This window comes from Rhinopithecus bieti, unplaced genomic scaffold (genome assembly GCF_001698545.2).
Source record: "Rhinopithecus bieti isolate Rb0 unplaced genomic scaffold, ASM169854v2 scaffold_10612, whole genome shotgun sequence".
Taxonomy (NCBI): domain Eukaryota; kingdom Metazoa; phylum Chordata; class Mammalia; order Primates; family Cercopithecidae; genus Rhinopithecus; species Rhinopithecus bieti.
The window spans coordinates 966,876-988,833 of NW_016806990.1; the positions used below are offsets into that span (position 1 = coordinate 966,876).

General features: G+C 37.5%; 1 protein-coding gene across 4 annotated transcripts in view; it reads left to right on the top strand.

Annotated features, from left to right (window-relative positions):
- Nucleotides 1–21,958, top strand: part of EYA4 (EYA transcriptional coactivator and phosphatase 4) — a 290,845-nt gene that overhangs the window by 30,454 nt on the left and 238,433 nt on the right. For 3 of the 4 annotated variants that reach the window (XM_017879599.1, XM_017879602.1, XM_017879601.1), the window contains one exon: nt 3,691–3,788. In XM_017879599.1, the coding sequence (XP_017735088.1) occupies nt 3,756–3,788 (33 nt within the window). In that variant the 5' untranslated portion in view covers nt 3,691–3,755. The remainder of the gene's footprint in view (nt 1–3,690; nt 3,789–21,958) is intronic. The other variant, XM_017879600.1, reaches the window with a different exon arrangement.

The window sequence follows — 21,958 nt, forward strand, 5'->3', positions numbered from 1 at the left end:
CTAAGACCTCTAGGCCAGCAGAAGGTAATGTCATGGGAACATTTTGCTAGTGGAAGGAAAAATTTTGCTAGTGGATCACTAGGGGTGATGGTGAGTGGTGCCACTTCCACTTCCACCGTTGATTCCTGAACCCGTGAATCCTGGTTGTGGGAGAAACAGTACCATATATTGGATGCTGATTCAGAGCATACACAGCCTTCTAGATAACTTTGCCCCAGCCCTGCAAAGTATTGCCACCTAGTTGGCATTGTAATTGTGACTTCAAAAGGCCATTCCACCATCTGTCAATCCAGCTGCTTCAAGATGATGGGGAACATGGCAAGACCAGTAAATTCCGTGAGCATGAGTGCATTGTCCCACTTCTTTATCCATAAAGTGAGTGCCTCGGTCAGAGGCAATGTTATGTGGAATACCAAGACAGTGGAAAAGGCATTCCATGAGTCCACGGATGGTAGTCTTGGCAGAAGCATTGCGTGCAGAATAGGCAAACCCATATCTGGAGTAAGTGTCTATTCCAGTGAGGACAAACCTCTTCCCTTTCCATGATGGAAGAGGTCCAGTATAATCAGCCTGCCACCAGGTAGCTGGGTGATCACCCCGAGGGATGGTGTCACATCGGGGGCTCAGTGTTGCTCTCTTCTGCTGGCAAATTGGGCACTCAGCAGTGGCTGTAGCCAGGTTAGCCTTGGAGGATGGAAGTTCATGTTGCTGAGTCCATGTGTAACCTCCATCCCTGCCACCATGGCCACTTTGTTCATGGGCCCATTGGGCAATGACAGGGGTGGCTGGGGAAAGAGGCTGAGTGGTGTCCACAGAATGGGTCATCCTGTCCACTTGATTATTAAAATCCTCCTCTGCTGAAGTAACCTATTTGTGAGCACTCACATGGAATACAAATACCTTCCTGGTTTTTGATCACTCAGGTCCATTCGCATACCTTTTCCCCAGATTTCCTTGTCACCAATTTTCCAATCATGCTTCTTCCAAGTCCCTGACTATCCAGCCAAAAACCCTTGGCTACAGCCCATGAATCAGTGTATAATCACACATCTGGGCATTTCTCCTTCCATGCAAAGTGCACAACCAGGTGCACTGCTCAAAGTTCTGCCAACTGGGAAGATTTCCCTTCAGTGCTGTCAGTCCCAGAAAGGGGCAGTAGTGCTGCAGCTGTCCACTTTGGGGTGGTGCCTCCATATCCTGCAGAACCATCTGTGAACCAGGCCCTGGTTCTCTTCCTCTGCCAACTGATCATAGGGAACTCCCGATGAAAGCATCTATGCAACCTGGGGAAGAGAAGGCAGGGTGGCAGGAGTGGAGACCATGGACATTTGAGCCACTTCCTCATGTAACTTACTTGTGCCTTCAGGACCTGCTCAAACCCGATCACGTATATGCCACATTCATTTGATGATAGAGTGCTGCTGTGTACAGACCACTTTATGGCCAGATGGGTCAGAAAGCTCCCAGTTCATGATAGCCAGTTCAGGTTGCATGGCGACTTGATGACTCATAGTCAAACGTTCAGTTTCCACCAAAGCTCAGTAATGGGCCAAGAGCTCTCTCTCAAAAGGAGCGTAGTTATCTGTAGAAGGTGGCAGGGCCTTGCTCCAAAATCCTAGAGGCCTCTGCTGTGATTCACCTATGGGCGCCTGGCAAAGTCTCCAGACAGCATCCCTAACTGCCACTGACACCTTAAGCACCATTGGATCTGCTGGGTCATATGGCCCAAGTGGCAGAACAGCTTGCACAGCAACCTGGACCTGTTGCAGAACCTTCTCCTGTTCTGGATGCCAGGCTGTTTTATTTGGTAAAGTGAATGATTGAAGGTCTTAGGGCCGAAATGATCTGAACCTATTCTCAAACTTTAAATGGGTTAGAAACCTGGCTTGCTGGCATAGAGCCAGGCGTGGAATGTGAGTCCACTTTTGGTAAGCAGAACTGGCACTGCGGGATGAACTGAATGCCGGGTTAAGGCACCCGATGCTGATGCTCATCAGACACCCCACTCTTGGTACCAAAATCTGTATTAGTCAGAGTTCTCTAGAGGGACAGAACTAATAGGAGATATATACAAATATAAAGGGAAGTTTATTAAATATTAACTCACGTGTTCACAAAGTTTCAAAATAGGCTGCCTGCAAGCTGAGGAGCAAGGAGAGCCAGTCCGAGTCCCCAAACTGGAGCACTTGGAGTCCGATGTTTGAGGGCGGGAAGCATCTAGCCCGAGAGAAAGATGTAGGCTGGGAGGCTAGGCCCATCTCTCTTTTCACATTTTCTGCCTGCTTTATATTCGCTGGCAGCTGATTAGATTGTGCCTGTGAGGTTAAGGTTGGGTCTGCCTTTCCCAGCCCACTGACTCAAATATTAATCTCTTTCCGGAACACCCTCACAGACATACCCAGTATCAATACTTTGTATCCTTCAATCCAATCAGGTTGACACTCAGTATTAACCGCCACAGTGTCCAATTGTTTCTTTATATTGTAATACTCTTTTCCATTTAAATTGTATTTTCAGAAATATTTGATGTCAGTAGATATTTCTTGAAATGTGATTTCAGTGATTATATCTGTGTTCATCTACGATGAACAACTTTTTAAATCTAAATTGTTTTTATTATAATCTTAATTTTCTTTTTTAGAATTAGAATGAACACTAGAAGTGTATCATTGTAATTTTAAATTACATTTCATTTTCTTGTGAATTTGAACACTGTTTTATGATTTGAACATATTTCTATAGGGTGTGTGCCTTTTTGTTTAAATTGTAAGAGCTCTTTATGTGTTAAGAACATTGGCCCATTGTGTTTGATATTTGCACAGGTATTTCTAGATTTTTCTGTGCCTTTTAATTTTCATTATTGTGTGTGTGCATTTGTGTGTGTGTGTGCATGTATGTGCTTTAAAAGAGAGAGCGAGAGAGAGGTTTAGGGTTATTTGGGTTTTTGGTGTGTCTTCTGTTGCTACTATGATAAAGTCCTTTGTCTGGGGATTTAAAATATATGCCTATTTTCTTAGAGTTTTTTTTTTTTTAACTTTAATTCACTTGAAAATATTTTAATGTATAGTATGGAGTAAAGATATTTTTTGAATAGTTAACCAGTTATTTCACCATAGTGTATTACTAATTATCTTTCCCATGTTTATTTGTAATACATTCTTTAACATATTGTCTTTTAAGGTTGGTCATGTATTTTATATTTTTTAAAATGAAGAGTAATTATTTTCAGAAGAATAATCATCTGATAATTCAGACAAATTTTCCTGTAAGAGAAAGCTGTCATATTAAAATGCACACTTATTTTTTCAAATTATTTTACGTACTTTTGAAAGTAAATGGTTAATTCAAACTCTTGATTGTTAATCTATCAGATGGTTGATGACATACCTCCCTCAGCAAAATAGTGTATTAACTATTTATTGCAGACTGTGTTTATTGCAGACTATAGATATTTTTGTTGATCTGTAGGATTCCTGACTAGCTATTCACATATCCCACTTTTACCACCACACTACTTTCAAGATCATTAATTGCATCCAGATATGGAGACAATATTAGGGAATTTTCTTCTTGAAAGAATGCTCCTATAAGTTACTAATTACCATGCTATATCTTAATATGTTTTTGTCACTTTATAAATGAATATAAAGGTAACTTTTTTTCCACTTTGTTTCCATCTTCTTGTTTTAGATAGTCATTTTTACTTGAAGGAAGCTGCTTCTACTTGGGAGTGGCAGGAGAAGTGAGAGAACCACATGGAAGACGCCCAGGATTTAAATGAACAATCAGTAAGTCTTCATTCTCAGTTTTGCTGGAAAACAGTTGCGATAACACTACTGAAAATCATACGTAAAAGGGATATATTGTAAGAAGTAAGTTTTTCGTTAAATATATTTTAAATGATTTTGAATTTTCTTTCAAAGACCATGAAACAGACTTGGAGATTTATGCTGTTTCTGCTTAATGAGGATGTCCCATTTTGATGTCTTCCTTGATTTTCTACTTGGAAAGCCAGTGGTGGAAAGACTAGGGTGTTGAAATCACGATGCATGTTTTAGACAGTCTAAACAATTGTATACACTTCCTTTATTATTTTATTTCAGATATGCTAGATATTGTTGAATATCAGAAGTATAAAAGGAGAAAGTATACTATTAGCATGCTTGTTGCTCATTTTAAGGAGGAAAGAAACCATCGTTCTCAAGGGCTTTTTGTATTTTACTAGATTCATTGCAGGACCAAGGATGCACCAGACTGATGGCAATACTTTTAAGATTCTGATATCTCAAAGGGAAAGGCTCTTTGCAACCTTTCCTCCTAGCTTGTTAGTGGTGTCTCTGTGACAGTGGTTCTTTAGTGTGTGGAACTAGAGGCAATGGGAGGACTTCCCTCACACCCCCACACCTTCACACTACTGGAAGCTGTCCTTTGAACTGTTTTGCATACAGGCAACTCATGGTGCTACAAGTAACAATACCTGTACTTACTGAGAGTGTGTTCTGCAGTCTGATGTTGTTCTTTTTTTTTTTTTTTTTTTTTTTTTGATGCCATTCTTTATTAGCTTATGTGATCATGACCTAATCTTACAGTCAAATGTTTCTCCATCAAGCAACTGAGGAAAAGATACTTATATATAATAATGGGTTCTAGAAAAGGTACATGTGATGAGTTTAATTTTAAGAGAGTTGTATATTCTGGTGCCATTTGAAGTTAATTTGATTTGCTTTGTAGTGGATATTTAAAAGAAATGATAGCCATGCCTTTAATTTGGATAGAGATGACCATAGTCTCATTTCATTATATATTACTTTATTATTTATTTCACATGGCATCATAGGAAAAATGCAACAAAGAGTTATAAAGTGAAAAAACTACAAAATCTGTCAAATCGTAGCGATACATTCCTCTAGAATTGTGTGACTCCTTTGGTAAGGTAAACAGAAATGGCTATGGGAAGGCAAGGGTTTTAAAACTTTTAAAAATGTTGGTTATTGACTGTAAATATTCACAGAATGGACTCTGGCAAAATGGAGGTTAGTCATCATGACTGTTGGAATCAGAGGTCTATCTGTGTGACTATGGTGGAGTTGAATAGTTAGTAGTAAGTGTTGACAACATCTTAGTGGTGATGCTTCATTAAAGGAGTACTGTTGATCTGAACTTTGTTCTGATACACCGAGGGTCACATACAAGTGTGTGTGTATATGCAAATATGTGTATGTATGTGTGTGTATATGTTAGAGTGACCAACGGTCTTTGTTTCCAGAGACTGAGGGGTTTCTAGGGACACAGAACTTTCAGTGCTAAAGCTGGCAGAGTTTGGGGAAAACCAGATGGTTGATTCTGTTAATTACTATAGGATGTGTATATACTCAAGAAAGAATTTTGTTTTCAATGCAGTTGAGAATGTATTTTTATGTTTAACAATAAAGTGACGTGTTATTAAAGATGCATCATATCACCGTTCACAAAATGAAGCACAGAACTTGCAAATCAGATATGGTGTCCTTCTAGTGATATTTTAAGGTCATGGAGCTCACTATTTCTTTTGAAGTATGTTTTAAAAGTTTCCAGTGATGCTAATGAGCAGTCAGGTTTGAGAACAGGAAATCTAGGGTGACCTACCTACCCTCTCAGCTTGAACCCATTTGCTAAATTTAAATTTCAAACATGTAGACCAATGTATTCATCTCGCAAATGTGGAAAGAGATGCTTAGAACTGTTAAATGACTTGCCCATATTGGCATGGCTGGTAAGAGGCAGAGTTGGGACTTCACACAGTTCTTCTGACTCCAAGTCCAAAGCTCTCTCCATAACATCAACATGCCTCATTGCTTTTGGGTTATGCATATTATGGCATCTATAGAAATGTCAAAAAAAAGAAAAGAAAAGAAAAGAAAAGAGTCAGCCTTTTACATGGAAATGATTTATCTTTGAATGAAATCTTTAAATGACTCTAAATTTTGTGGAGTATATTAATGTCTCAAAATATTTTGAAAAATGATTAATTTATTAAGACATAGAACAAGTAGGGATGGAATTAAAGTTCATAGTTCAATGAAAGTGAATTTACACATATCGTTGCTATTTTGGTTCAAGGGGAATTCTTTGGATGTAGACATAGCAATAGGAGTCATTTATGACACATGCACACTGCATCTAGCATTTTCCATATACTCTCTCCAGTTCTTACCATGTATCCCTTCATTGCAATTTTTAAGACCACTGTTTTATAGATGAAACTATGACATAGAGAGTGTCACGGTCAAACAGCTGTTAAGTAGCAGAGATCAGAATTAAACCTACTTCTTTCTAGCTGGTCCCAAAACTTTTAATGGATTTTGCGTGATACAACATAATATGGTAGTTAAGGGCGTGAGCTATAAAACCACTCCATAGAGGAGGAAGAGTTTAAGTAATTTCCCTGTCACTTAAATACTTTAAAACCATTGGGAAATTACTTAAACTCTTCCTCCTCTATGGAGTGGAAGGCTATTAAAAAGATGTTTTATGAAGTGCTTGCACATACCTCACTTATAAATGTTAGCTACTGTCACAAATACCTGAGATATTCAGATGCTCTTTAATGAGTATTCATTCATTCTAGCATATCCAGCTACTGACCAGACATCCCTTCCTGGAAGTTCACAGGTCCACACACTCAGCAAATGAAAAATAAATTCACCAGCTCTCCTCCCCTCTCCCAGCTTTTCTCCTTTTGTCCTTTGTGCCAGTATTACTCATCTCAGTGTGATGGCATCATCAGCTACTGAATGGGTTATGGCAGCAAAGAGGTAGTAATCCTCCTTTGCTTCATCCCCCATCTCAAAGCTTTGTCCACTCTTAATGTTTAATGTCATTCAAAGCTGTTCTTTTTGCTGGAGCTCCCTTAGTTTAGTTGAGATCTTTATTTTATCTCTTGACTTTCTTATTTTACTTTAAGTTGCTTCCAGAGTTGTCTTCCTAAAATACAACCCTGATCACATTGCTACCCTCATTTTTATCCTTCACAAGCCCTTTCTTGCCTTCAAGGGAGAGGCTCAAGTGTGTCATCAAGCATACAGAGCTTAATGCTTATTTATTTCTTCATTTTTTTTTTTTTTTTTTTTTTTTTTTTTTTTTTTCTGGTTTCTGAATCTCCCAGATTCTCTGAAGTCTCTATGCATTTGCAAGTGCTTTAACGTCTTCCCAGAGGGGTCTCTTTCCCACCAGGATAACCTGTAATTCTTGAAGACTCCGTTTAGGTTTCCATGCCTCTGAGCAGCCCTCTCAGACTACCTCCTTTCTTCTCACCCAATCAGCCCTTCTGGTTAGGGCCCTCTGCAGTGTGCTGCCATAACCCTTTGACATTTACCCCTAACCCAGCACTTACCCGACAGGACTGAAACCCTATCTGTTTACTTGCCTATCTCACCACTACATTATAAACTACTTAAGAGTAATGGTGGTTCTTGTTCATCTTGTACTCTTACTTCTTAGCATGATTCTTGCCAGTGTTCAGTAAATGTTTTCTTCAAAAGCTTTTATATACTTGTAGTGAGTTATGTTAATAAGTAGCCTGACAAATTTTAGAAAGCCAAAATGTTATTCTCAGAGTAGATTACTTACTCATGAAGTTATATTCCACTCACTTAAAAAATTGCATAGAAGGTCTAACATGAGTTTAACTGCATGTGACCAAAACAAAGTTCTGTCCTTCATTTTTCCTCTAGTATATCTGGCTCCTATTTGGCGTTCTGGATTAGAGGATGTAGAGAATTTTAAGAGATAAGCAACTAAAAATAATATTTAATTTTCATAAATTTATCTGCAATTCTATTTTAGAGTTTCATGATTCTTTAGAGTTGGTTTAAGTTATAGCCAGTTGCAGCTTATTACAGTTTTTAATGAAATGCTCTTGATAATAGAAACGGCTATGAATGTAGGTTATACCTAGCAATAGCTCCCTTCATACCGTGAAATATATTGTATTTTTTTGTATGCAAGCAGAGAATGAGCAATATTTATTAATTTTATAGCTTCTATAGTATCCTTATAGATTGAGGTGTTTTATAATCCTATTTTCATGCTCCTGAATATTACTTCAGATTTTTTCTCATCTAAAACATTCATATCAACAGGAGATGGAGTCTGGCCTAAATTAACAATCAAGCCAGCAGGTTTGAAAATAAATATGTTTTATTAATGTTAAGTATTGTATGTTATAAAATAAAACATTAGTGAATATTAAGTAAAACTAAGTAAAATGGATAATTTACAGTAGGATTGCTTTCCCTAAATGTTATGCATTAAGGGCCTGAACATTCGTGTGTATTTCCACATTGTTACTAAATCAATTCACTTATATTGTTGGTGGCATGATTTTATTAGTGACATCTAAATTAACTCACATTCATTGGATCATGTTACGTATTGTATGATTCATTAATACTTCTGGAAATTCATTTCTATGTACATTTGTAGATATAATACATTTCATATTTCAAAGCTATTCTATTTGTATTTATGAAACATTTTCATAGACGTGTCAGCAATACTTTTGGAAATTCGTTTCTACAGATGTTTGTAGATAAAAATTGTATTTATTTGCCTGCACCAAACATGCTAGTTTAATAATGTCTATTAAAATTCTAGAGCTAGTTTAGTAAATTAATTTATTTTTATCTCTCTCCCTTCTTTTTCTTTAGAGTACTCATGACTTTGATTATTCCTCAGATCTTTGTTCCTAGACATCCTACAGTGTTATCTTCGATTATAGCCAGTAGCCCGTCTTTAAAATGTGTGTTCCTCTCTGTGTCAGATTTCTAACTATTGTATAGAATTGAATTTACCATTAAACTTATCATCTGGATGTAGAACTTCAGAACCACCAATTTCTGACGGTGTTTAAACACCGTCAGCATATAATTATTTTGATTATAATTATTTTGATTCATTTTCATTTAAATCATTTTTATATTCTTATAATGTGACATTATCAAAATCCTAAAATCCTATTATTCTATTGCTTTATTCTTGGGTACTCTAAACCAATTCGACCAGCAGGCATACTTGTACTGAATATCTTAAATGTATTTTATTTAGATCTAAACAACGTTGGATTATTCTTTTGGAGGATCAAATTCTGTATGGAAGAACTTGACCTTTAAACTAGTTAAAAGAATCTTGTTTACAACATGTAATTTTTATACTATCCAACTGAACAACACACTTCAGAGTTCTGTGGAATTCTGTTCAAAGCGCAGTTTCAGAATTACTGTTAACTCCAAATTGCCAATTACAGCTTGACTTTGCAGTTATGTAATAGAGTACCTAAACTGAAGTTACAAAGTAGATATATTAAGTATATGTTAATGTTTAATAATCATTAAGGCTTACTCTTTCATTTTGGGCATTTTAAAAAGAATAGTTTTGGTTTTTTTTTTGGCTTTTTTTTTTTTTTTTTTTTTAGATGGAGTCTCCTTCTGTTGAGTACAGTGGTACAATCTCGGCTTACTGCAACCTCTGCCTCCTGGGTTCAAGCGATTCTCTTGCCTCAGCCTCCCGAGTAGCTGGGACTACAGGCACGTGCCACGGCGACCAGCTAATTTTTTGTATTTTTAGTAGAGACAGGGTTTCACCCTGTTAGCCAGGATGGTCTCGATCTCCTGACCTCGTGATCTGCCCTCCTCGGCCTCCCAAAGTGCTGGAATTACAGGTGTGAGCCACCACGCCCGGCGAATAGTAGTTTTATTGAGATGTCATTTTCATACAATACAGCTCACCCACTTAAAGTGTACAATTCAGTGATTTCTAGGGTATTCATAGAGATGTACAATTATTACCACAATCAATTTTAGAGATTTTTTAATCAGTTGAAACAGAGATCTCATGCCCATTAGTACACCCCCTGTTCCCCCGACTAGCACCCCTCAGCCCTAGACAAGCACCAGTCCACTTCCTATCTCTATGGATTTGTCTGTTCTTGACCTTTCATATAAATTGAGTCATACAATGTGAGAACTTTTGTGGCTTGCTTTTTATATGTGACATAATATTTGCAAGGTTCATCCATGTTGTAGCATGAATCAGTACTTAATTCCTTTTTATTGCCAAATAATGTTCCATTGTATGGGGACACTTCTATTTATACTCTTTAAATAGAAAGAATATAAATTTGCCCGTATTTTATGAGGTTACTTCCTTATTTATAATTGTGTTTTAAGAGTACTCTCTATATTCTAGATAAAAGTCCTTCACCAGATCTATACGTTTCAAAGGATATCTCCCATTATGTGGGTTGTCTTTTCACTTTCTTGATAGTGTCCTTTGATGCACAGAAGTTTTAAATTTGAGTCCAGTTTATCTATTTTCTTCTTTTGTCACTTGCGCTTTTAGTGTTGTGTGTAGGAAATCTTTGCTTAACTCAGGGTCACGGTCACGAAGATTTACTCCTATGATTTCATTTCTTTATGAGTTCTCATCTGTAAGCGAGAACATGTGATATTTCACTTTCTGTATCTGAGTTGCTTCACTTGAGATAATGGCCTTCACAAAGATTTACTCCTATGATTTTTTATATGAATTTTATAGTTTTCAATAGCTTTAGCTCTTATATTTAGGTCTTTAGTTCATTTTGAGTTAAATTTTATTGAGGAAGATTTTTTTTTTTATTTCAATTTTATTTTAGATTTCAGGGGTACATGTGCAGGTTTGTGACATGGGTATATTGTGTGACACTGAGGTTTGGGGTACGATTGATGCCAGCACCTAGGTTGTGAGAATAATACCCAACCGGTAAGTGTTCAGCCCTTGTTCCTCTTCCTCCCTTCCACTTCTGGTAGTTCCCACTGTCTTGTTTCTGTCTCTGTGTCCATGTTTCCTCACCGCTTAGCTCTCACATCTAAGTGAGAACATGTGGTATTTGTTTTTTTATTCCTGTATTGATTCACTTAGGATAATGGCCTCCAGCTGCATCCATGTGGCTGCAAAGGAGAGGATTTCATTTTTTTATGGCTGTATAGTATCCCATGGTATATATAAACCACATTTTCTTTATCCATTCCATTGTGGTGGGCACCTAAGTTGGTTCCACGTCTTTGCTATTGTGAATAATGTCTTTTTGATAGAACGGGTTATTTTCCTTTGGGTCTAAAAACAGTGGTAGGATTGCTGGGTCAAATGGTAGTTCTGTTTAAAGTTATTTGAGAAATCTCCAACCTGCTTCCACAGTGGCTGAACTAATTTACATTCCCACCAACAGTATATAAGTGTTTCCTTTTTTCTGCAGCCTTGCCAACATCTGTTATGTTTTGACTGGTTAATAATAGCCATTCTGAGTGGTGTGAGATGGTATTTCATTGTGGTTCTGATTTGCACTTCTCTGGTCATTAGTGATGTTAAGCAGTTGTTCATGTTTGTTGGCCGCTTGTATGTCCTCTTGAGAAGTGTCTGGTCATATCCTTTTCCTACTTTTAGGTATTTTTTAAACTCTGAGTTTTTATATTTTTGTGTGAGTTTATGAAAATTCAGCACAATATTTCATTAATTATTATCTTCTATGGCCTTCTAAAATTATAATTTGATTTGTTAAAACTTTTTCTCAAATCTTAGAATACATATGATATATATATGTGTATATATGTATGTATGGAGAGCCTCATATTATGCAGAATATGGATTATGATTGTATGCCACTTGCCAAGATCTGGAGACTAAGTATTACATTTTCTTCTGTCAAATGTGATCAGCTGGTAGCAGGGGCTTGTGTTGAGAAGGAACCTATGGCTACATCCTAGCTCATTGGAAAAGTAACGTTATCAATTTGGTGTGATTTGCCATGGACTTGGTAAGAAAGAAGGGTAGCACCAAGCCTCATACCTGCTAATTCTGGGCTGATGAGTTGTCAAGATCCCTGGGAAGTTGGTCTGGATAGTATAGCTATAAATAAGAGCTATGATATCTTTGGGTACCAAAAGTCTTGTGTCTGAACTTACAAGTTACATATTGTTATCTAATAATTCTACCTTATAAATTAAAATGAAAATAATTTATTCCAGGCACGGTGGCTCATGCCTGTAATTCCGGCACTTTGGGAGGCCGAGGCGGGTGGATCACCTGAGGTCAGGAGTTCGAGACCAGCCTGGCCAACAAGGCGAAACCCCGTATCTACTAAAAATACAAAAATTAGGTGGGCCTGGTGACGCATGCCTGTAGTCCCAGCTACTTGGAAGGCTGAGGCATGAGAATTACTTGAACCCGGGAAGCAGAGGTTGCAGTGAGCCGAGATTGTGCCACTGTGCTCCACGCTGAGTGACAGAACAAGATTCTGTCTCAATAATAATAATAATTTTAAAAAATAAAATTAAAATGAAAATAATTTTGTACTAGAAGTATAATCTAAAACATTCATAAACATAGTGCTATTTCTGCTATAAAGTATACAACAAATGGAAAAATTCACTGATGAAAAAAGTTAGTGTTCATTGATAGAGGTACCATGCTAAGTGCTTTATGCACTCATGTCACTAAATCTCATAACGACCCTTTGTGGAGGCTCTGTCATTTTCTTCAACCCCAGTCTGAAGAAAAGTACATTGAAGCAGAGTTTAGGTATCTTATTCAGGGTTGTGCCAGCTTGGAAGCTATGCTGATGGAATATGAACTTACATAGTCTTTGTTCCAGAATCCATATTTTTTTTTTTTTGTAATATGTAAGTTTAAGGGGTACAAGTGTGGTTTTGTTACATGGATATATTGCATGGTGATGAAGTCTGGGCTTTCAATGTAACCATCATTCGAACAGTGTATATTGTAACCATTAAGTAATTTCTCATCCCTCACTCCCACCCACCTTCCCACCCTTCCAGGTCTCCAGTGACTATTATCCCACTCTGTTTCCATGTGTACATATTATTTAGCTCCCATTTATGAGTGTGAACATGTGATATTGAACTTTCTGTATCTGAGTTGTTTCACTTCAGATAATGGCCTTCATTTCCATCTATGCTACTGCAAAAGACACAATTTCATGTTAAACACATGAACTCATCTGCTTCTATCAGCTTAACATGATTTTCAGACCCTTCAGTCCACTTGGTGTCATAAAGTATGTATTAAAACTCAACATGATCTTAGATTATTTATATGGAGATCGAACAATTTTAAATATGGGTTTGAGTGAGAAATTTAAATAACTCCACTGTGATTACAGATTAATTGTATAAGCTTCATTAATCACATATCTTGGCTCACTGCAACCTCCACCTCCTGGGTTCAAGTGATTTTCCTGTCTCAGCCTCCTAGTAGCTGGGACTACAGGTGCACACCATCACAACAGAATAATTTTTTGTAATTTTAGTGGAGATGGGGTTTTGCAACATTGGCTAGGCTGGTCTTGAACTCCTGGCCTCATGTGATCCACCTGCCTTGACCTCCCAAAGTGCTGGGATTACAGGCATGAGCCACTGCACCTGACCCCATTAGTAAATATTTTAACGGGCAGTTGTAAGATAGCAGAATGTATGGAAATTGAATGGTAGTTCAGCAAATTCATTTAAATAAGCATTTCAAGACTTCTTGCTGTCTTCTAGAAACTTTGCTAAACTAGGGATTAAAAGATGAATATAATAATTCCTATTCTCCCGCTAAATTTTAGTTTAGCCTAAGATTATATGATACTGTGTAAGTTCTATTCTTTAATTCTTTTAAAACGAGACTTGGATAGTTAGTACTAATTCATTCAGTGGATATTTGTGGAGCACTGCTATATTTGAAGCATGGTTTTCATTGTTGGAAATACTTGGTGGACAAAATGGACAAATATTACTGTTCTTGTGGAACTTATATTATTGGGGGGGAGACAAACAGTAAAGAAATATAGTATATCAGATAGTATTAAATGCAAGGAGAAAAACCAAATAAAGCAGGGAGGAGGATAGGAAGTGCTTGCGGGCAGGGTAGGTAGGTGAAGGGACAGCTGCAGTTTTTGGAGAGTAGTTAGGGAGGCCTCACTGAGAAGATGTTGGGCAAGGACTCAAGAGAGGCAAGGAAGCGAGCCATGTGGATATCTGGGGAAAGCGGGTTTTAGTTAGAAGGAACAGCAACCGTGGGGTGGTAGCATGCAGGGTAGGTTCAAGGAATAATGTCAGTGTTGGTAGTGATGGGCAGAACTGCAAAGAGGCTACAAAGGCTGCAAAGAGGCTACAAAGGTGATCAGCATGGGCATGTGAGGGTGGAGGAATACATATTGTGTAGAGGTTTCCAGACCATTGTAAGGCTTAAACTTTTTCTCTTAATGACATTGAAGCAGTTGGAGGGTTTTGAGCTTAGGGATTGTGTAATGTGACTGAAGTTTTTAAATAACCACTCTGGCTTTTATTTTGAAAATAGACTATGATGACAAGAGCAGAGACTGGCTGTTGTAACTATCCAGATGAAAAATCGACAAAGTAGCGTTGGAGGTAGCAAGTGATTGCATTTGGGTTGATCTAAGATGACTTTCTGATGTATTGGATATGAATTATGATAGACAGAAAGGCGTCAGAGACAACTTCAAGGTCTTTGTGCAGAGAAATGGGAAGGATGGAGTTAGCATTGACTGAGATTGGATGACTTGGGAAGAATAGGTTGGGGGTGCAGATCAGGAGGTCAGTTTTAGGCTCAATGGCAGAGGCATTGCTGTGTTTTCACCAACCCGCTTTCATACACCTCTTTTCTGGTGCATCTCAGTTTCTGTCAGCAGGGCCATATGACTAGTGCTGGCCCATGAAATGTAAGGAGAAGTGATAATGTGGATCATTTTGAGACTGAGGTAGTGAGAAGCCCCAGAAAGATTCTTTGGTCTCTGTGTTCTCCTAGGGTATTGAAGGAGGAGAAGGCCTCAGGGAAACAAGGGAGATCCCCAATTACAGAGAACGGCTGGATTGCTGATGCACTGCATGGGGACACATTCTCAGGGGCGTGTTAACCAACTAAGCTAATAAAGGCATGTGAAATTTTACTTTCTCTTAGGCATATGCATCAGATGTAACCATTGGGAACTCCGGGGAGTGAGTTGAACTTGAAATATAAATTTAGGAGGCTTCAAGATATCAGTGGCATTTCAAAACATTGTATTTGTTGAAATCCCCGAAAGAATAAGTCTAGCTAGGGACAAATTAAAAGGACTAAGCCCTGGGCACCCTAAATTTAGAGATCAAGGAGATGTTAGTTTACATAGATAGCTGCTTGATCCTGATACCCATAAGCACTCAGTTATGTTGTAGACTGTATGTGGCCACATTCAGTGAATTTTCCTTCGAGGTGCTTTTTTCCAAATTGCCAAAAACACGTATCCATGTCACTGATTACTGGATGCACCTCTATCATAGCAGAAAGAGCACCATACAGCTATGAATAGGTATTGAGACAATATTCACTTATTTGAGATTTCCATCAAAGTGAACAAATCGTGAAATATTTAGAAGAAAATTCAGTCAACAGTTTTCATTTTTTCATTGCTTTGTTTGTAGATGTGATGTTTCTAGGCATTTCAGGTTAGGAAAGAATTAATCTAATTAGAGTTTTTTAACCTCAGCATTGTTGACATTTTGGGTCACAAAATTCTTTATAGTGTTAGGGAGGGGTGCTGTCCTGTACATTGTGTTATTTAGCAGCATCTCTGGTATCTACCCACTAGATGTCAGTAGCACCCCCCCTTTGTTGTGACAATAAACAATGTCTTGAGACATTCCCAGATGACTTCTCTGTGTGTGTCGGGGGGACCACTGTTCTACATTACATCTGTTTCCAATGAGTTTTTTAATTATATACTTACTGCCTGCAAAACATTTGAGAAAGTTTACCTGAACATTTAATATAATGTATACTATGCTATGATCTATTACTGAGAGAACTGCAATGAAAAGCCAAAGACATAACACAGAATTTAATCAAAAAAGCAAAATAATATTGCAAAGGTAACAGTACTATGCTATCAGCATGGAAAATGTGTTCAATAAAAGACAAGAAAGGAATTATAGATAGACTAGGTTATACCTTCACTGGGTCTTGAAAGACAGAAGGAATTTGTATGGACAAAAGAGAACCTCTCCTGGCCTGGGGAATATCAGGCATAAAAGCTCAGAGGTACCAAATATAAGGTGATAAGGCCTGCCTAGGACTGTGGCTTGCTTAGAATTACTGAATCAAAAGCTCTGTGGGCATGAGGATGTGGGGCAGTGGGAAATCTGGCTAAGAAGCACTGAGACTAGACTGAAAAAGGCTTTGAAGCCAAGCTGAGATGTTTTCGTGTTCTTGAGTGGCCACCATGATGCTCATTACTGCACAAAAGACAGAGATGTGTAAGATACAGTCCTGTATTTCTGGACTTTCTAACTTGGACATAATGGAAAATTACATATAATTTTTCAGCAAGAGATTAATATATTTAAAATGATGTTTTAGGAAGATTAACCAGATGGTAGGGAGATTACTGAAGGTGGGAAATTGAGAGTACGAGAGATGGCTTAGAGGATCTTGAAGGAGTTTGTGCGTGAACTCAGAAAGGCTTAAGCCAAGTGTCTGGGCATGGTGGCTCATGCCTGTAATCCCAGCACTTTGGGAGCCAAGGTGGGTGGATCACCTAAGGTCAGGTGACTAGCCTGGCCAACATGGTGAAACCCCATCTCTATTAAAAATACAAAAATTAGCTGGGCATGGTAGCATACACCTGTAATCCCAGCTACTTGGGAGGCTGAGGTAGAAGAATCGCTGGAACCCAGGAGGAAGAGGTGGCAGTGAGCCAAGATTGTGCCACTGCACTGCACTCTAGCCTGGGTGATAGAGTGAGACTCCGTTTCAACAACAACAACAAAAAAGGCTTAAGTCAGGGATTGACAATTTTTTGAAATGTTGTGAAAACAGCCATAGACATTAAATAAATGAATGGGCATGGTTGTGTTCCAACAAAGTTTATTTACAAAAGCAGGTGGCAGGTGGTGGGCCATACTTTGACAACCCCTGGCCTAAACTTATGACGTGATGGTGGAAAGAAAGACATTAAGGAAAGAATCAATGAAAGGAACTTGGAAATAAAGCTTTGCTGAACTTGGTAACTAAACCAAATAGAGTTAATAGGAGGAAGGGCAAAGGGTGGACTTGGAGGAGGAAAAAGATTATCCTGGAGTTTCAAGCCTAGAAGATATCATTAATAGAGTTTAGGAGCAAGTATCAATGACTTCAGGAAAGAGAAAGGTGCATTTGAATTGAGGACTTTTGAGAACATGTAAAACTAGCAATTGGTGAAGCCCTGCTGGGCCATGGGGGAGAAGTCTGGGCTGGCTGTGTGGAGCAGAACAGTATTTTCCTTGAGGTGATGCTTTTAAGGGGAGATGGTATCTGAGGAAGGGCAGAAGGATGAAGATAAACATAGGAGACCAGCATGTTTATGAAGTGCAAGGAGGAAGATGAACTGTAAGAAACTGAGAAAAGATATGGGAAATGAGAACCAATAGGATAATAGTGTCTTCAGAGCCATGGCCAAGCTAACTCTCAGGAGGAATTGGTCATTACTGCCTGACATTCTGAGAGGTCAAGCAGAATGGCACGGAGAAAGAGATTGTTTCGTTTGTTGAGCAGAAGGTTACTGGTGGCCCTTCAAAAGGAAGTCCCAAGAGAGTTGTGGTAAGAAAAGGTATCCCAGAGATTCAATTCAGAGAAGATAATGAGGAATTAAGAGAAAGTTTGTAAGTTTAAAGAAGGCAAGCAGAACAGCAATTGAATGGAGCACCTTATTCCAAGGGGAGGCTTACTTGTGTTTGATGACGGACTTGGAGAAGGAATCAGCGGAGAATAGACTTCACATTGTTGCAGAGGGGATGATGGGGTTAATGGAGGACAGAAAGAAGGTGAACTAGCTGGAGAGGAGTGATACACTCTGACTCTGGAAATGTAAGAGAATGTGTATATATTGGAATTTTCAAAATGCTCTTCCTTGATGCATTCTTTTTACAGGAGGGAAATACCTTTGTCCAAGCAAGATCAGGAAGTAGATGGAAGCAGGGTTAGGATTAAGGGCTTAAGTAGGATAAAGAAGATTTGCAGTAGCCATTGTTTAAAAAAAATAGTAGGTGATCTCCTAGAACTCAATACTTGGATTATTGAGACATACTCAGTTTTCTTTTAGCAAAGTATCTCTCATTGACTAGGACTTAAGGCTGTAGTGCTAGCATTGAAAATTTATTTTATTTTGTATTGAAACAATTAAGAAGAGAAAAGGGAAAAATAAACACTTCTGAGATTAATGAATATGCCTCTCATTATCTTTGGAAGAAACTATGTGGCCTGTTTTCCTTGGTTATTAGCATCTCCAACAAATAGAAGAGCCTATGTTCATAAATATGATTGGGTCAAATTTGACAATAGGGTTAGACTAAAGTTAGCTGACATTGACTTTAAAAGTACTTGCCTCAAAGTACTTGAAATTTGGTGATTTCATATTTTCTTGGATTAGGGATTGATTTCTTTGGTCAGACTTCTTCAGAATACAAATAACTTTGTAAGGGCTAATCTGTTTAAAGGTTTGTGTTAACTCTCTTGGCAGGAGCTAGGATAGCAGGGTAGAAGGAGAACTGCGAAAACAAACAAACAAACAAACAAACAAAGGAGAGTTAAAAACGAAAGGGCAAACACTACCTACTTACTTTGCTTTGCTTTCATTATTTTGCCTAAACTGTTGTGGTTGACACACGTGGACAGTAGATTATAACTAGGTTCTGAGCCCTGGATGCCCACAGCTAACACTTATGTAATGCTCATTGTGTGCCATGGGCTAAGTGCTATAAATGAATGTATTATAATATAAATGCATTAACTCATTAATTCTCATGACAATTTGATGAGGTGAGCTCTATTACTGTCTCCCAGGATCACCCAACTTGTGAATAGGGGAGCAGGATCTTACCCCAGGAAGTGTGGCTCCAGAGTTGGCAATTGTAACTGCTGGATGAATTTGTTAGAAAAAAGCCTTATTTATTTTTCAGTCCTCCACCCTGACTTGTGCCTTCAGCAAAATTTTGAAACATTTTGAGTTCATACATATGAAGAAAAAAAATTGATGTGGGTTTATTTTCCCCTATTAACATTTTCTTTGATTTACAATCTGTTATATCAGACATGATGTGAAAGGGGTTGACAACAACTTAGACTATATTTATTTCTCAATCTGCTGATGTAAAGAAAAAAGGGGAGGAGTTAGGTGAGATTTGGAGTCTGAAATGGTTTTTCTACACCAGGGTTTTTAGGGAGATTCTAAATAGAGCGCACTCTCATTTGTTTCACATTAAATGCCTTGCCCAGTTAATCTCCTTTTCACATTGCCATGCTTGATACAGAGGGCTCCAGGCCTGGTTTGCTAGGTGGTAGGACCTTTAGAGATTATGCTATCCAAATCCTTTACTTTACAGATGCAAAAATGGAGACTGAAAGGGTTAAGCAGGGTGAGAACATTAACAACACTTTGTTTTGAAACAAGGTTTTTCAATTCATTCCAACCTTCATACTAAAATTTGAAAGCATACTTTTGTGTACAGTTTCTTAATATTTGGAAATTAACATCATCCCAAGCCTCCCTGAAAACTGTGGTGAATTATTGCTATATATAAAGATTAATGAAATAATTGCTTTTGAGCTTCTACTAAATTTGGTGGATCAGGATCATCTAAAAAAACTCAAGCAAAGGTGTGAAAACTTTATTTTGTATGTTTGTTTTTCTCCTAGTTATTATTTACTGCTCAATCAGCATTAACAGAAGAAAAATAATTTGGCTGCTAAGTTACTCTAGTATAGAATTTCAAAGGACCTTATTAGACAGAGATGTAATTTCATCCCCTGGGCCTTTTATATAACAGAGTGCATATTTGGGTTACTTCATTTTGACCCGGAATTAAACAATAGATTTAAGTTGTATTCAAGAAGTTAAAATATTTATTCAACAAAGATTTAAAAGCATTTTATAGTTATTTCCAAATTCCTAAGGGTATCTTTACAGCTTTATTTTCTTATTTTAGCTAACTCTTGTCTGAACAGCTCCTGCCTCAAAGAATTTTCTGTTTATTTCATAAATCTTATAAAATGTGTATATTTGATAACTACTGTGTATAATCAGTGTTTTTTAAATGAACATCTTTGGCAGATTGATATAAACAGGATTTTGTATATTGCTTAACTATATATGTAGGCCATAGTTTTGTTATGGTGCTCAGTAATGAAAAATATGGAGTAGATGTTACAAGTGGTAATAAAGCTAATATTAAGGAAAGTAAGGCTGAAGATTCCTAAGTTCTAAATGAAAAGGCTTTGCAGCTTCAGTTTTAGGAGCATTTTCATAAGATGAAAGAGGCAAATAGTGCCAAGGTGCTACCAACTCCAGCTGTCCAGAAGTGCAAGGATTCTTCCTTTAGCCTGCTAAAAGTGGTCACCTCAGCTCACTCTCCAGGACTGACTGCTTCCCCTTTCTTCTGTGATTTGCATAGTATTATCCACATTGATTCATGTTTGGGGTGATTGTTTCCATCCTCACTATGAGGTTGTGAAGTTCTTATTTTCTTTCCATGAAATAAAGTTTTCATTGGCTGGGATCCCAGTTAGACTGATTTTTTTTTTCCTTATTTCATTTGTTTGCTTAATATTTTAGATTTTGAATGTACTTCAAAATTAAAGTACTTGCATAGTATCCTAGGGCAATAATTTGTGACTGAAAATCTTTGTGAAAAATCCTAAGAGGTGTTTAAAAGTTTATGTTAAGTAACTGGTTATCAGTGGCTAAGAGTTCTTTCCAGAGTGCTTGTCCACTGAACATTTATATGGAACTTACTGTAATCGTATCTGCTTATTTTTTGGATGATGCAGACACATTCCATTGCACAAAAATTACTCTGCAAAAGTAAATCAGGAATCATTAATGATAATTTCAGGTTATGCATGCTTATTTTAGCATGTTGAATCAATTTGCTAATCTTCAAAGGAGTAAATTTTATACCAATTGTTTCTAGTTTAATAGGCTTAATATTTTAATAATGTAGACTAAGTTCTCTTCTTACTTTTATTCTTGCATAATTGTTGGAATTATATGTACATTGTTTTAATTCTTGAGCCCTTAATATCAAATAGCTTGAGCATTAAGGGAATTAATTGAAGGCCTTAGGATATAGGTGTTTATTACATGAACATGGATTGAATGTTGATGTTGGGATTTTAAACGGGAAGTTGCTTTGCTGTTAGATTCCATCACATTGAGTGTATCAACATTTATACAAGGAAATTGGGAAGAAATGTACTCTCAGTCCCTGGTTGCTCTGTGTGTGTGAAAAGTAACAAATTTAGGAGTTGATCTAAAAGGAGAATTTTGCGTTAATGTTTTAAAACTTTAAAGCATCTTTAAACAATATTTTGACTCATATGTCTAGATGTATATTTACACCCCCAGAAATTTAAGCAAGTCTGTTTAAATATTTTTGTCCTTTTCCTGAATGTCAACCCTTTGGCAGAGTGTTTATAATGTTAAAGCTTGAAGAGCGAGTAGAGATCACACAGTCCAACTCTGTATTTCATAGATGTAATTAGAGTAAACTAAGGATCAGTCTGAGTATAATGAAGTATAAAAAAGAACTTGACACTCACTGTCACACAACACAGTTGATAGAAATTCGTTAGTCATTCGTTGGCCACTGGTCATCTTCACCCGGGGTCTCTGGCTTGCACTGTATTCCCATGGTCTCTTTCTCTGACCCCTCTTGCATATCCTCCTCTTCCCTAAGTGTTTTGAATTTCTCTTCTTTGTCCTCAGCATCCTTAATTCCTCCTACTTCATTTTGCAGAAATTTAGCTGTCTTTGTTATACCCTAACCATCCAATGTATGCCCAGATAACTATGCCTTTTTCATCCAAAGATCCACTAAAAGATGACAATATTTTATTTTATTTATTTATTTATTTATTT